The 14,807-nt window shown below is 45.2% G+C and overlaps 1 protein-coding gene across 1 annotated transcript in view; it reads right to left on the bottom strand.

Annotated features, from left to right (window-relative positions):
• Nucleotides 1-14,807, bottom strand: part of Scn5a (sodium voltage-gated channel alpha subunit 5) — a 95,389-nt gene that overhangs the window by 12,084 nt on the left and 68,498 nt on the right. Inside the window, exons 19-21 of the mRNA XM_076869103.2 lie at nt 13,042-13,162; nt 12,013-12,167; nt 3,191-3,364 (exon numbers count right to left, since the gene is read on the bottom strand). Of these exons, the coding sequence (XP_076725218.2) occupies nt 3,191-3,364; nt 12,013-12,167; nt 13,042-13,162 (450 nt within the window). The remainder of the gene's footprint in view (nt 1-3,190; nt 3,365-12,012; nt 12,168-13,041; nt 13,163-14,807) is intronic.

Genomic DNA, 14,807 nt, shown 5'->3' on the forward strand with positions numbered 1-14,807 from the left:
GTGGCAACAGGAGCCTCGGCAATCTGTTTCCCCCTGCCCTGGCAGAGCATCCCCACCGTGTGGATTTCATTTCTCTAAAGCTCCATGGTCATCCATTCCCTTCCTACTGCACTGCTGGCCTGTGCTCACGGGCTGGAAATGGCTCTCGTGATAGGTGACTGTGGACAGGAGCCTGAGTACGCAGCCTCCTCCCAGGTTTGAAGTACTAGGTGGCAGGTGGCTGGCCAACGGGGCTTGGAGGAAGAAGACCCTGGGATTAAGTTCTTTGCTGCCTCCACCCACCCCTTGAGGATGTTGGCCTCTGGATCCTCGGTCCTGGAGAGGCAGAGGGACATCTCTCAGGGACCTCCTCCTGAGGGCAGGGCCTCCAGGGCACCAAGCCTGGCCAGTCTGCCTGTCCTCTTCCTAAACGCCATCTGTGTTCTTTCCAAGGCTTGCTCCCCTTGCTCCATCCCTAGCCCCCACCCGCATCCCAGTTGACGATAGCCCCATCCTTCCAGCTGCTCAAGCCACAAGCCTTGGCGATGTCCCTTCCTCCTCTCAGTTTCTGACACCCTGCGTCTAACCCATCAGGATTTCCTGTTGGCTCGGCCTTCAGAATACTCCAGACCTCTAAACATTTATCACCACGTCGACTGACGCCCTCCTGACCAGGCCACGTCATCTCTCCCTGGGTGACTGCCAGAGCCTCTAACTCTTCTGCCTGCTCCCACCTGTGCTCCCTGCCCCTCCCACGACAGAGCGATCCTTTAAGAATGAAAGCTGGTCCATGTCCCTCTTCTGTTCAAAGCCCTCCGATGTCTTTGCATTTCATTCTAAATAAAAGTCCATGTTTTTCCCTCTCCATTTGTTCCTGTGCCTCATCTCCTGCCTTCCCTCTGCTCCAGCCACTCTGGCTTCCTGGCAGTTCCTCAAATATGCCTAGGCATTCTCCAGCCACAGGGCTTTTGCACTGCTATTCCAACCTCTGCTGGGAACATTCTGCAAGACATCTGCCTGGCTAACCTCAACCTCTTTTGAATCTGCTCAAATGCTGTCTCTGTGGGTCAGCTCCTGCCAGAGTATTTAAAAGTCGTGATCTGTACCTTCCCTTCCAGCCTGGCTCTGGTCCTGGGACTCCTAATCTTCCCTCCCCCTTTTTTTCCATGCTACATCTCACATTCTGACATGAAATAAAATGGACTTATTTCTTCTGCTTATTATTGGTTGTCACCTTCCTCCACGTGGGCAGGAGTATTTGTCTGTTTTATTCCCTGAGCTCACAATAGTGTTTGTACATAGTAGATGCTCAATAGCATTTACTGAAAATGTGCATGAATAGGTCCTGGAAACATCCTACCCAGGATTCTGAGCCTGAGACCACCTTTCCCGGACAGCATGGCCAGTGCCAAGAAAGCCAGATTCCAGCTGGGCATGGTGGTGCACTCCATGCAACTTGGGAGACTGAGGCAGGAGGAACACAAATTCAAGGCCCAAACTCAGCAATTTAGTGAGACTCTGAGCAACTTAAATGAGACCTTGTCTCAAAATTAAAAATAAAAAGGGTTGGGGATATAGCTTGGTGGTAAAGCACCCCTGGATTCAATCCCCAGTACCCTTAAAAAAAGAAAGGAAGAAAGAAAGCCATATTCCTGCATTTGCTTCCTCTGCCCTACTATAGGCAAGGCCCCACCTTGCCGTCACCTGAGGTGCCTGCTCCCAGCTCATCCTCCTGTCTTGGCCTGAGCCAGGCAGGCCTGTCAATTTCCTTTACCCTCTCTGCCTCAGCTCTGAGTTCCCCATGGTGGCAGTGGCAGTGGTGGGTGGCCTGTGGCTGGTGGGTGGGCTTCCCCAGAAGTCTTTGCAGCCTCTCTGAGCCGCCTCAGGGGAGTTCCTCAGAAGACCTAACTTCCCAAGAAGCTGCAGCAACAGCAGGCAGGCAGCCTCGGGGCTGAGTTGTCAGGACCCCAGGCTCTCCCAAGGGCCTTCTTCCACTTGCAGGGCTCTGAGGGCTGGACCAGGGTGCTTGGGCATCTAGAACTCTGTCCCTGGGCTCCCAGCACTGCTCAGCCTAGCAATGGCATCCTCTTGGCCTCTTGGGGTGATAGAATGAGGCTGGGACTGGAGGCACAAGAACCTGGGTTTGTGTCTCTGTGCATACTCTCCAGCCCACGGAGCCTCCCCTGCTAGAGCCTCCTGCACGGGCTTGGTTGGCTAGGCCTGGTCAGGTTCCACTACTAGTGCTGAGCCTCTCCCTCTGGCCTCTGAGTAGTGTACAGGGACTGAGCACAGGCCATAGCCACTTCCGTAACCACAGAAAGTCTGGGCTGGTATGAAAAGCCCAATGCCAAGCCCAGGAGCCACTGGCAGACCTGGTACCTTCTGGAAAGCCCTGTGCAGTCTGCGAATCCTGACCCGACTCTGCTCTATGGCACCCACCCGAGCCCTCTGAGCCTTGGTCTTCACCCTCTGGGAGAGCAGACAGGGCTTTTCCATAGGCTGAGCCTGGACCTTGCTCAGGGTCCCTGACAGTCATCCTGGCAAGTGTCCTGGGGCCAGGGAAGCTATGGGGCAGGGGCTTCCCACTTTGTCTACTCAGATTGGGTGCTCCAACTAGGTGCTCAGAAGAAAGGGCAACCTCACAGATAGGCAAGTCCTCCCAGCTTCCTGGCCATCCAGGCAGCCACCCTCAGCCCTCCTCCTCACAGGTGACTCCACCCTGGTCTATCCTCCCCAGTGGTACCTGCCATTGCAGCTGGAGCATCCATTACCTGACCTCCCTCCATCCCCTGTGTGGGCAGGGAGGCTCTGCACTGCTGGCTGTCTAGCGGGCCTGAGACACTCCGCAGTCCATATGGGGAGGCCTGCAGATCAGGTCTGTCTACTCATCCTCCTCTTTTGGCCACCCCAAGAGGGTGAGTCCCCCATTCTTCCCTGGCTGACGACTGAACTGCTAGTGAACCGTCACTCCAAGAAGCAGGGACCTAGGTCCACTCCTGCTCCTGTTCCAAATGGGGGGTTTTAATGGCAAGGACCCCGAGGTCAAGTCCTGGGTCTCTCAGTCTCATAGCTTCCTTCCTTTCTGCCTGCCCCACTGCAAAGCTGAGCACCTCCACTTCCGGCTGCTGACTCTTACGGGCCCAGTTCCTCCATCCCTCTCTGGGCAATGAGCCACCCCCTCCTCTGTCCCCCCCCCCGTGGCCACACTCACATCCACAATGAGGAAGTCCAGCCAGCACCAGGCGTTGGTGAAGTACTTCTTGAAGCCGTAGGCCACCCACTTGAGCAGCATCTCCAGCACGAACACGTAGGTGAACATCTTGTCAGCATACTCCAGCAGAACCTTGATGGTCTTCCGCTCCTCCAGGTAGATGTCCTCAAAGGCCTGTGGGTAAGGACAGGTGGGTGTAGTGTCCAACTACCAACTCCATCCTGCAGGAGGCACTGTTGCTAACAATGGCTGCTGCCAGGTGGGTGGGGACAGAGGTGAGGAACAGAGGAGTGGGGCTGAGGGGTGATTCCTCCCGTCAAGGCTGGTCTAGATTCCACTCCCAGGTGGGGTTGGGCCAATGGTAGAACAGAAAATGGTCCCACAGTGGTGGACAACAAAGGAGCAGGTGTCAGTTCTGGTCTAGGGTGTGTTTAAGATTAACCTGTCCAAAAGGATTTTTAAAAATATTATTTTAGTTGTAGATGGACACAATATCTTTATTTTTTATTTATTTGTTTGTTTTTTTATGTGATGCTGAGGCTCGAACCCAAGGCCTCATGCATGTGAGGCAAGCGCTCTACCACTGAGCCACAACCCCAGCACTGCCAAAACAATTTTATCATGGAAAGCTTTTATAGCTTTCTGCCAGACGCAATGTAAAACTGTTGTTTTTTTTTTTTAGTTGTTGATAGACCTTTATTTTACTTATTTATACATGGTGCTGAGAATCGAACCCAGTGCCTCACACATGCCAGGCAAGTGCACTACCACTGAGCCACAGCCCAAGCCCCTAAAACTGGTTTTGTATTCATTCCACTTATTTAATTTATTTTGTTTTTTTAATGGTCTAATATTCATAACTCATTTTTAAAGAAATTAATTAATTTATTTGTTCTAATTTGTTATACATGACAGCAGAATGCATATCAGTGCATAGGACTCAAATGAAGCACAATTTTGTTTTAATATTAGAAAGGTATTCATTCCATTTATTTTGTACAGCTCCCTAATATTCATAGGGAGTAATATTGGCTTCCAATTGTAATAGTGATTAAGTTTGCTTTGACAATTAATATATGTAAATAAAAAAAAAAAAAAAACCCAGGGCTGGGATTATAGCTCAGTGGTGGAGCATTTGCCGCACATGCGTGAGGCCCTGGGTTCGATCCTCAGCACCACATAAAAATAAATAAATAAAATAAAGATATGGTGTCAATAGACAATGAAAACAATATATTAAGAAAAAAAACCCGGGCTGGGAATGTGGCTCAAGTGGTAGTGCGCTCGCCTGGCATGCGTGCGGCCCGGGTTCGAGCCTCAGCACCACATACAAACAAAGATGTTGTGTCTGCCAAAAACTAAAAAAAATAAATATTAAAATTCTCTCTCTCTCTCAAAAAAAAAAAAAAAAAACCAAAAAAACCCACCGAGAGTTGGTCTAAAGCAGAATTTTTAATATATGTTTGTAAGAGTGATCTTGGATATGAAGTTTAGGAGGTGTAGGACTAGATGAAGTCACATCGCCTATTATCCTCGGGATTGAGGAGGCAAAGTTTCCAGAATGCTGAGGTGGTTGGCCTTTCCCCACTTCCTCATTCTTGCCACCACCCAAGGGCCTCAGCCTACAGGGGCGCTCCCGTGGCTGCCAGCTGCCTTCTTCCACCTCCAGCCTTCCAATAAGTACCTGCTCTTCTCCAGTTACTTCGCCATCCAGAGCGCACTCTGAGGCTCCCCATCCAGGCAACTGAACGCGTCACTGAGGGCCCTGGGGAGCACCCTCCTCCTGCCACTATTGGCCCTCCCCACCTGACTATAGGGCCTCTGTGTGCTACACTGAACTGCGGATCAGTGCTGTTCACAATGCCTGGAGGTGCACTGCTGAGACATATATATGGCTAATTGGGTCCATGTAGATAGCACAAGGGTATAATTCAGGTCCCTAAATGGACTTTGGAAGTTGTTCAAGATAAAAAGCAGGCATATATATAATTGCGTGTGTTTAGATACGTATGTATATCTTAATACATGTATGCACACACATATCTTAATTTCAGAATACATATATTCTGAAATAAAATGTGTGCTTCTTATAAAATTTAAATAATAGAGAAATTATAAAAATTGACATTTCCAATGTCATGACCCTAAAGCAACCAAGGCTAACATTTAGGTGAACACTCTTTTTGACACTATTGATGTGTAAGTGTGCATACGTATGCATACACACACACACACACACACACACACACACACACACATACTCATATGCAATACACACAGAATTTATACACTATTATTTCTATAAGATACACTAACTGTTTGCTTTGAAATTACTTTCCAACAGTCTATTAGGTGAAACTTTATTCACTCAATAATGTGAATGCCTCATATAATGGTTATCAATCTTTTAAAGGGCTATATATTTTAATATCTGCATATTCTACTATTTATTGAGCTAAACCCCTATGGGTGCACATTTCAGTTTATCCTTAGCGGAAACAACACTGAGGTGAACAATGTGTCAGATTACTTGTCAAGGATAAATTTCTAGAATAGAGGGGCTAGGTCAAAGGTGTGGTTTTTGGATAGACTGGGAAACCAGTTCCCAAAGGACAGCCAATTACACTCCATCTACAGAGCACAGAGGTGGCTGTTTCCCCAACTGCTCCACCAACACAGGTGTTATTTTTCCTTCTTTTGCTTTTCCCAGACTAATGAATGAAAACTGTATTTCATTACATTCTAATTTATTTTACTACCAGTAATGCTGACATTTTTCCTTGGGTATCTGCAGTTTTCCTTTTGTGAATTGCCTGTTCATATCCTTTGCCTATTTTTAAGTGTGCTATGTATTTGGGCACATTAACTCTGTTTGATATACTTCATTCTAACTTTGTTGTGTGCCTTTAAATCTTGTTTACCCCACGTCAGTATCATTTATGAGTATATTATTTAATATGGTTAAAGAATTTGTTATAATTTTCACTTAATAAAATCTTTGGTGTACCAAGAAAGCCCTTGTTTGCTCCAAGACTACAAAATCCTTCTTTCCTTTTTTTTGGTAATGGGGATTGAATCCAGGGGTGCTTTACCACTGAGTCACATCCCCAGTACTTCTTATTTTATTTTGAGACAGGGTCTTACTAAGTTGCTTGGGCCAGTTGGTGAGGTTGGTCTCAAACTTAGGATCTTCCTGTCTCGGCCCCCTGAGTTGCTGGGATCATAGGCATGTGCCAATGCACCCAATGGGTCCCCCACTTTTTAAAAAGTGTTGTGGTTTGATTGTTTGGTATTCCAATTTTAAAGATCAATACGTTTTGGTAAAGAGTAAATACCTATTTTAACAAATTTTAAAAGTGATTTGACAACTGTCTCAACACTTTATTAAGTGATCCACTTAAAATCCATTCATTAGACCTGAGTGCTTTGGCGCACACCTATAATCCCTGTGACTCAGCAGGCTGAAGAAGGAGGATCTTAAGTTTGAGGCCAGCCTCAACAACACAGTGACACCCTGTCTCAAAAAAAAAAAAAAAAAAAAGGCTGGGGGTGTGGCTCAGCAGTGGAGTACCCCTGGGTTTAATACTAAAAACAAAACTACTGTTTAGAAGTCAATTTTATCATATGCTACATTTTTTAAAATTAAATCTATTTCAGCCCTCTGTCTGTGTTTTTGTTTTGTTTGTGATGTTGGGGATGGAACCTAGGACCCCATGCATGCTAGGGAAGTGCTCTGCCACTGAGCTAGGCTCCTCTGTGTGGTCTGATGATGTCTATTCCTGCATTAATATCACATGAATTTCAAAAATTACCTTTTTTGTAATTTTCAAGATAAACTTCAGCTTTGTTTGTCAAGTTCACTTAAAAAGGGATAAAATTTACTGCTATCACATGGAATCTATTAAATGCTTTAGAAACCAATACAGAGTCTTCCTATCTGAGGTTGGAGTATGAATTCTATCTGTTTTTTAAAATGCTTCTTAGCAAAATTTTATACTTATATATATATATATTTGGTTTTATTTCTTTTTTTCTTTCTTTCTTTCTTTTTTTTTTTTTTTTTTTTCTGTTCCAGGGATTGAACCCAGCAGCATTTAACCACTAAGCCACATCCCCAGCCCTATTTTGAATTTTATTTAGAGACAGGGTCTCACTGAGTTGCTTAATGCCTCACTGTTGCTGAGGTTAGCTTTGAACTCAGGATCCTTCTGCCTCAGCTTCTCGAGCTGCTGGGATTGCAGGCATGTGCCACCATGCCTGGCTTATATGTCTTATTTAGAGACAGGGTCTCACTAAGTTGTTAGGGCCTTGCTAAATCACTGAGGCTGACTTTAAACTTGAGATTCCTCCTGCCTCAGCCACCTGAGTTGCTAGGATTACAGGTGTGCATCATCATGCCCAGCTCTTATATTTATTCCCAGTTATTATGCTTACAGTGTCTGGCAGGTAAGGAATATTTGAGAAATATTATTTGTGACTAAGTGGTTTCTGTTAGTGTAAAATAATAACAACAGCAACATTTCTTTGTTACTTTATAACTAGACATATAACATTTTTGAAAGGTTTTTAAATTATTCTAGGTGACCATATTATCCACAAACCATGATATATTTCTATTATTTTTAAATCCTTTTTATTTTTGTGGTGTTAAGGATTGCTGGGCAAATGCTCTACCATCAAGCTACATCCTCAGCCACAATTTCTATTATTTTTTTTCTTTTTAATATTTATTTTTTTAGTTTTTGGCAGACACAACATCTTTCTTTGTATGTGGTGCTGAGGATTGAACCCGGGCCGCATGCATGCCAGGCTAGCGCGTGCGCTACCGCTTGAGCCACATCCCCAGCCCCCAATTTTTATTATTTTTAATTCTTGCTTTTATGCTCAACTGATCGTATTGACTTCACTTTCTTCCATTTTCCAATTTTTACACTGTGTGTTTAATTTTCTTGATTAATCACACTGGCAGGTACTTAAGACTGTTATTTAATAATGAGCGAGAGCTAAGAAGTAGTTAAATGATCCTTCTTGTATTCTTAACCTTAATGAGAATGTTCAAGGGCTTTACTACTAATGATGATGATAGAATTGGAGAGTTTTTCACTATATTTAAAAAAGTATGCTTTATATTTTCACCAAAGTTTGAAATGGGCATTCATTGAAATAATTGTATTTTTTAAAATCTTTATCCTATTCATATAAATAGATTTCCTAATATGCACCATACTAACATTTTAGAATATAACTATGATATATTTTATCTTTAAAATATATTACTGGATTATATTTGCATGTGTTCTTTTTTTCAAGATTTTTGCATTACTATTTGTAAGTACAGAGTATGAACTATGAAAAAGTGGTCTATTGCTTTCTTTTCGGTATACTGAAATTTTAAAAACCAGCATTCTTTAGTTTTCATAAAAATAATCAGTAGACTCTCCACCTCTTTTAATATTCTAGAATATTTTAAGTAGGTTGGAACTATTTTCTTCCCTGGAAATGTGAAGATATTCACCTTTGGAGATGTTTGGGATTAGATTAGTTAGTGGCTTATTTTATTATTTTAATTTTTAAAAATATTTATTCTTAAGGTTTTTTTTAAAGGTGGACACAATATTTTTATTTTACGTTTATGTGGTGCTGAGGATTGAACCCAGTGCCTTGTGCATGCTAGGCAAGCACTCTTCCACTGAGCTAGAACCCCAGCCCTTATTATTTTAATTTTTAAGGTTTGAAATTTTATATTGATTATTTTCTAATTCAATAATTATTTCTCATGATTTCTTTAAGATTTTTTTATATGTTTCTAATTTCTCTAATTTTGTTATGTTTCTTATTTACTTTCTTTTTATTTAATGATAAAAGTGTTCCTTTAAGAATTTTCCTCTTATTACAGCTTTGGCTGCATCCCACATGCGGTATTTTCAATATGTTATATTCCAGGTGGCCCCATTGGTTTTTTCCTCAATCTTTATTTTTCTTTTCTTATTTTCCTAGTTTTCATGTAGAAAAGTTGGTGGAATAATAATCTTTGATTCACTACACTCTGTCATCACTGGTCCATAAATGATCCTCTTTATTTTACTTATTTATTCATTTACTTATTTATTGAGCATTTATGAACCTAGCACCAATGTATTTTCTGTTTTATTCAAGGTCTAGTTAAGAATGACTTTTATATTTTAAAATAAAATATAATAAAATATTATATATTTAAAATAAAATATCTTTTATTTATTCATTTATTTTATGTGTGGTGCTGGGGATTGAACCCAGGGCTTCACATATGCTAGGCAAGTACTCTACTACTGAGCTACATCCCTAGCCCCTATTTTTGGCATTTCTAGCAATTTCCTTATCTGTAAAATTGTCTTAGTAATTGTACTTATCTTATAGGCTTATTGTGAGAATTAAATGAATGAATGTTCATAAAATGCTTAGAATAATCTCTGGCACATAATGCTATTTAGGTGTTAATTTATTAGATAAAATTACATATATATATATATAGATATATAGATATATAGATATATAGACACAGACATATATATCTCATTATCTTGTTCTTTATACTTGATTTGTCTAAAACTAACAGAAGTGTGGTAAATCTCTCAGTACTGTTTCACTGTGTCATTTTTTCCTGTTTTTTTCCCCTGGTGGTTTTTGTTTTATATATTTCAGTGCTATGCCATCCTAAGATGTTCATTACAGTTATACTTTTATTGTAGTTTGGACCTTCACTGTCTCATCTCAAGGTTTTTAATTTAAATTAAACCACATTTAATATTAACAAACAAAACCTCTGTTTTTTTGTTGTCATTGTTTGCATTTGCTTGATACAGGTTGAGCCTCCCAAAATGTAAAATCCAAAATACTCCCTAAACTTCTGGTTGCTGATATAACTTTCAAAGTTTTGGGTTTTGGACCACTTCAGATTGTGGGTTAGGGATGCTCAACTGGTAATGTCTATGCAAATGTTGCCAAATTGAAAAATATTCAAAATCTGAAACACTTCTGGTTCCAAGTATTTCAAATAAGGTATATTCAACCTGTAAAACTTTTATTTTATGTTTAATATTTCTGAGACTCTTTGTTTCAGGTTTGTCATTTGAGAGCACATAGCTGGGGTGTGTGTTTTTATAATCCATTCAGAGTCCTTTTCTTTTTTAAAAAATGAATTTTACCCACTTATATTTATTATTAAAACGTGTTTGATCTTGCCTCTGCTATTCTCTTTTCCAATTTTATGCTTTATTATTACTTCTTTTTTTTCTTTTCTTTTTTTTGGTTGTAAAATTTGTTTTGCTTTTTAAAAAAGTTCCCTCAGCAATTTGGAAGGGATATAGTTTGCTTTCTGCTGAACAAATTTGTAACTTTAAATAAAACACTGAAGACTTCTTTTTCCCAATCTATCACTGACATGGTGCTTTTTTTTTTTTTTTTTAACAACAGTGTTTGGGTGTCTCCCCTGATCAGATTCACCAGATGCTTGCCAAAACTTCTCCTCACTTACGCCAGGCTGAGATTTTCCTCCACAGCCCAGACTAAATGGCTCTGGCTGCCCTTGCTTGTGGCTGTTTAAAAACAAAACTTGTTAACATATTGTCAAATCATCCTTCTCTAAAACCCACAGAGTTTTGGCTCTGGTTGCCAATGGTAAAACAGCAGGCAGACTGAAAACCATGGCTTTAGGCCCACTCTGAAATAAGGGAGGGGCAGTGTTTGGGGCGGGTAGTAGGGCCAGAGGCTGAGATGTGACAGCCACAGTGCCTCCCCACAGATAGCTTTGGATTAAAGTGCCCTTCCTCCCATTCTGTGGCCCAACGTACTTCCTGTTAGTTGTTCATCTGTGTGGGGCTCTCACGTGCTTGTTCCCCCTGGACCAGGAACTTTTCCATTTCTTTGGAAGCCCTCTCCCTGTTCACTAGTACCTACCAGAAACCTCTCCAGGGCTCTCCTGAGAGATCAGAGCAGGGTGCTTGAAAGCCAGCTAGAGCATCTCTGCAGGGCTTCACTCCTCCTCCTGGCCTCAATAAAGCTCCCTACTTCCACAGTTCAGCTCCACCTGCTGCCTCCGGGAAGTCTCCCCTAATTGCTCCAGTTCCCCTGGCTCAGTGCTGAATCAAACTTCCTGAATTTGGTTTCCCCAACTAGACTAGAAGCCCCTGACGCCAGGGCTGAGGTCTCCCTTTCCTGTTGTTCCCCCACAGCTCACTGTGAAAGATACAAGGAGAGTATAGGAAAAAAATCTATTGAACAAATAAATGGAAGGTCGAGACAAAGGGCTGTGGAATCTGACTGCCTGGGTTCACATGCCAGATCTGTGGCTCCTGACGGGTGGGAATTTGGACATATTACTTAATGTTGCCGCAAAGATTTGTTGTAGGCATTAATGAAAATGTGTGAACTACGTGGCCTGCCTCCCTAGAAGAGGAACTGAATGGAGCAACCACTGTACCCTCAGTTTTAACTTTATTATAATGGCCTGAAAGAATGCCTGATGCTCTCTCTATGCAGGCAGGTGAGTCACCAGAGTTCCAGTGTGGGAGGCTGGTGATCTGGGGCATCCCATTTCTCTTTCGTGGAACAAGGAAGGGGGCTGGACACATGGCCTTTGCAATCCCTTCCTGGTCTGGCCTCCACGCATGCTGTGGGCATGGAGTTTGTGAGCGGTACTCTGTTCCAGGAGCCTGGGGAGCACATTTTCAGCAGAGGTTCTGCCCCAGTTTCTGACCTGGCTTTCTAGCTGGAGACCTCATTTTCCTGCCCTCCCCTCCTTCTCCAGCCCTCCCTGCCCCAACTCTGCATCCCGGGGAGAGTACCAGAGCTCCACTGCTGAGCAGGATCATGAAGATGATGAATGTCTCGAACCAGCTGTGCTCCACGATGCGGTAGCAGGTCTTGCGCAGTCGCCACCAGACCTTGCCTGGGGCCTGTGTGGTGTCCACTGCGCAGCAGGGACAGCGCCGGACGCAGCCTATGGGAGAGGGTGACAGATAGGCCCAGCTCAGGGCCTGTCAATGCCCATGTCTGATGGGCAGAAGGCTGTGGACTTGAGGGAATGACTGAGAGAAAGAGGTTGCAATAATGGGGCCGTAAACAGGGCAAAATGGTGGGTGGGCTCATGGTGGGGTAGGATTGTCGGTATTCCCCACAGGGGCCACACACACTCAGCAGGTACTCTGTGGAGAGGCTGAATGAACTAAGCATTCAAAGAGTGGGTGAACAGCCTGATGGGGCTGGGCAGGGGCAAGAATGGGGTTGGCATGGGTTCCAACTTATTCTCTGCTCATTTGGGAAACCCTCCCCCTGGAGAAATGCTCAGAAACTCCTGGGGTACTCTGTCCCCCGTCCTTCTCCTTCTTTTGCAGTTTCAGAGCCTTGGGAACAGTAGACCTCTCCATGACAGCCTCTACTGAAATGTCACAGGAAGGGAAAACCCTCATTTTGTCCCCAGCCACCAATTCAGGAGAACTACAGATGTCAACTACTAACCCGGCCACATGCCACACCTACCTTAAGTATTCACCAAGGGCCTACTATGTGCCAGGGCCTGGGGCACTGGTGCAGTGGGGGCATGTACAGTTGAGCTACCACACCACGTAGTGTCACCAGGCCTTGGTGCTGCTGTACTATAGCTGCCCAGCTCTGCACACCATGGGCAGACGTGCCCTGACTCATGTCAGTGGCGGATGGAAGAACTCCCAGGGTCACAGAGGAACGGGGAAGGAGAGTGGTTCCAGGTCAGCGTGTGGATGTGACATGGCCCTGGATGCTAGAGTTGCTGGTCCTTCTGTCTGGCCCCTCTGGGAGAGGTTGGGGCTGGGGCAAAGGGCTTCCCAGAGCAGTACCTTCAGTGAAGCAGTCTTCCGGATCCTTGACGTCCTCACCCAAGTCAGGGATCTGCTCTAGGAGGTCAGCAGTGTTGGTCATGTCTGCTGTGCTCCCCTCAGAGTAACTGTCCTCATGGGTCTGTGGGCAGGGGAGGGCAAGGGCATGAGTGGGCTGAGAAGCAGCCTCCAGCCCCGAGCCCAGGGTCTGGGAGAAGCTTTTGGCTCTCTCCGGGGAGGAGCCCCAGTCACCCCCCATTGCACACCCTGAGAATCTGAGGTGAGGGAGGGTAGGGGGGGCACCCGCTTCAGAGACACTTAGGGCCAGTCAGGCCTGAGCCAAGGCTGGACCTCAGAGCTCCTGGGTCTGTGGTTCTGGTCTTCTGGGGTTTAGACCTGGGAGGTGGTATAAGAAAGGGCTCCGGGAGCACACTGGGATGGAACAAAACAGATCCGGGAGGGCACAGGGGACACATATTGGAAATGCAGACGCACATTCAGAACAGTCAGAAGAGGGCCGCAGGCACACACAGCAGCAAGTCAGACATGCAGAGAACAGGCCAGCAACCCAGCCCATGCTTCTCGACCCATCCATATGGATGGTGATGTGATGTGCAGAGCCTGGGGTAAGACTGAGAACATGCCACAACCTTCTACCGGCCATGCAGGGAATTGCTGCCCAGGCCTGATAACTTGATGGTGCGTGCATGCGGGTGTGCCCTTGTGTCTGGGTGTCTCTTGTGGGCATATGAAGGTGTCACAGTGGCCACTGCTGGTGCTCTGCCCAGTTCCCCTCGACTAGGCCAGAGCACCCATTCGTGGCTGCTGTGAAGACTGGTGGCTTAGCTGACCTCTCCTCCAGAAAACTCCTGTTAGCCAGGGAGCTACCATCCTGGGAAGAGTCTCAGTGGTTACCCCCTGGGTGGCCAACATCCAGAGCCTGACCAGCAAGACTGGGGAAGTGCAGCTCCTGCCTGTGGCGCACTTCATACTTCTGAGCTTCCCCGTGGACAGGACGATGAAGGGGACTCAGCGAGTAGGACTTTCACAGCTCCCTCCTGCACCTGGGCTGCATCTCCTACTTCCTCATGGATCTCTCCCGAGAGCCCTCCCCTCACACGCAGCCATCCCCAGTTCAGGCTCTGCAGCTAGGGAGTCCAAGCTAAAGACAGATGTCATCAGGGGTTTCTGTGAAGAAAGGAAATCCCTCGTCGGCCTCCCACCAGGTCAACCCCCGCCTCAGCTGGCTCCGTGTCACAGCAGCCCAGGCCCACGCACGCACGAGGCTGCCACTCTGCTTCGATGTGGAAACAGCTTTGATCCTCCAGGCTGCCTTGTTTGTCCCTTCCTCTGAAAATCACTCTGCTGATATCTCCACATCTTGTGCCCTTCTGAGGTTTGTGATGGGAAAGCAGTTGCTCTGGGCGGCCCGAGGGGGTGAGGCTCTATTCTTTATGATCTCTGTGACTTTGAAGGCTCCCTCCTCCCTCTTCCCAGCTCAGCTGGGCTATGAAAGGGGTAGGCCAAGAAGGTCCAGATACAGACGATGCCTAAAATATACGGGGCTGTCACTTGGAGGACACATTTTTGGATCTTTCCTGCAGGCGAGACGTGGAAGTCCTTTCCTGGGGAAAACCCTAGCATCTCTCTCTTTCTCTCCCCCTCCCCCTCCCTCTTTTTCTCTCTTTCTCTCTCCCTTTTACAAGGGCCCATCATGAAGTGATTTGAAGAAAGGAAGAAATGACAATACTCCAAGGTCTATATGCTCTCCGGTGACTGTCTGTCTG

This window comes from Callospermophilus lateralis, chromosome 1 (genome assembly GCF_048772815.1).
Source record: "Callospermophilus lateralis isolate mCalLat2 chromosome 1, mCalLat2.hap1, whole genome shotgun sequence".
Lineage (NCBI taxonomy): Eukaryota > Metazoa > Chordata > Mammalia > Rodentia > Sciuridae > Callospermophilus > Callospermophilus lateralis.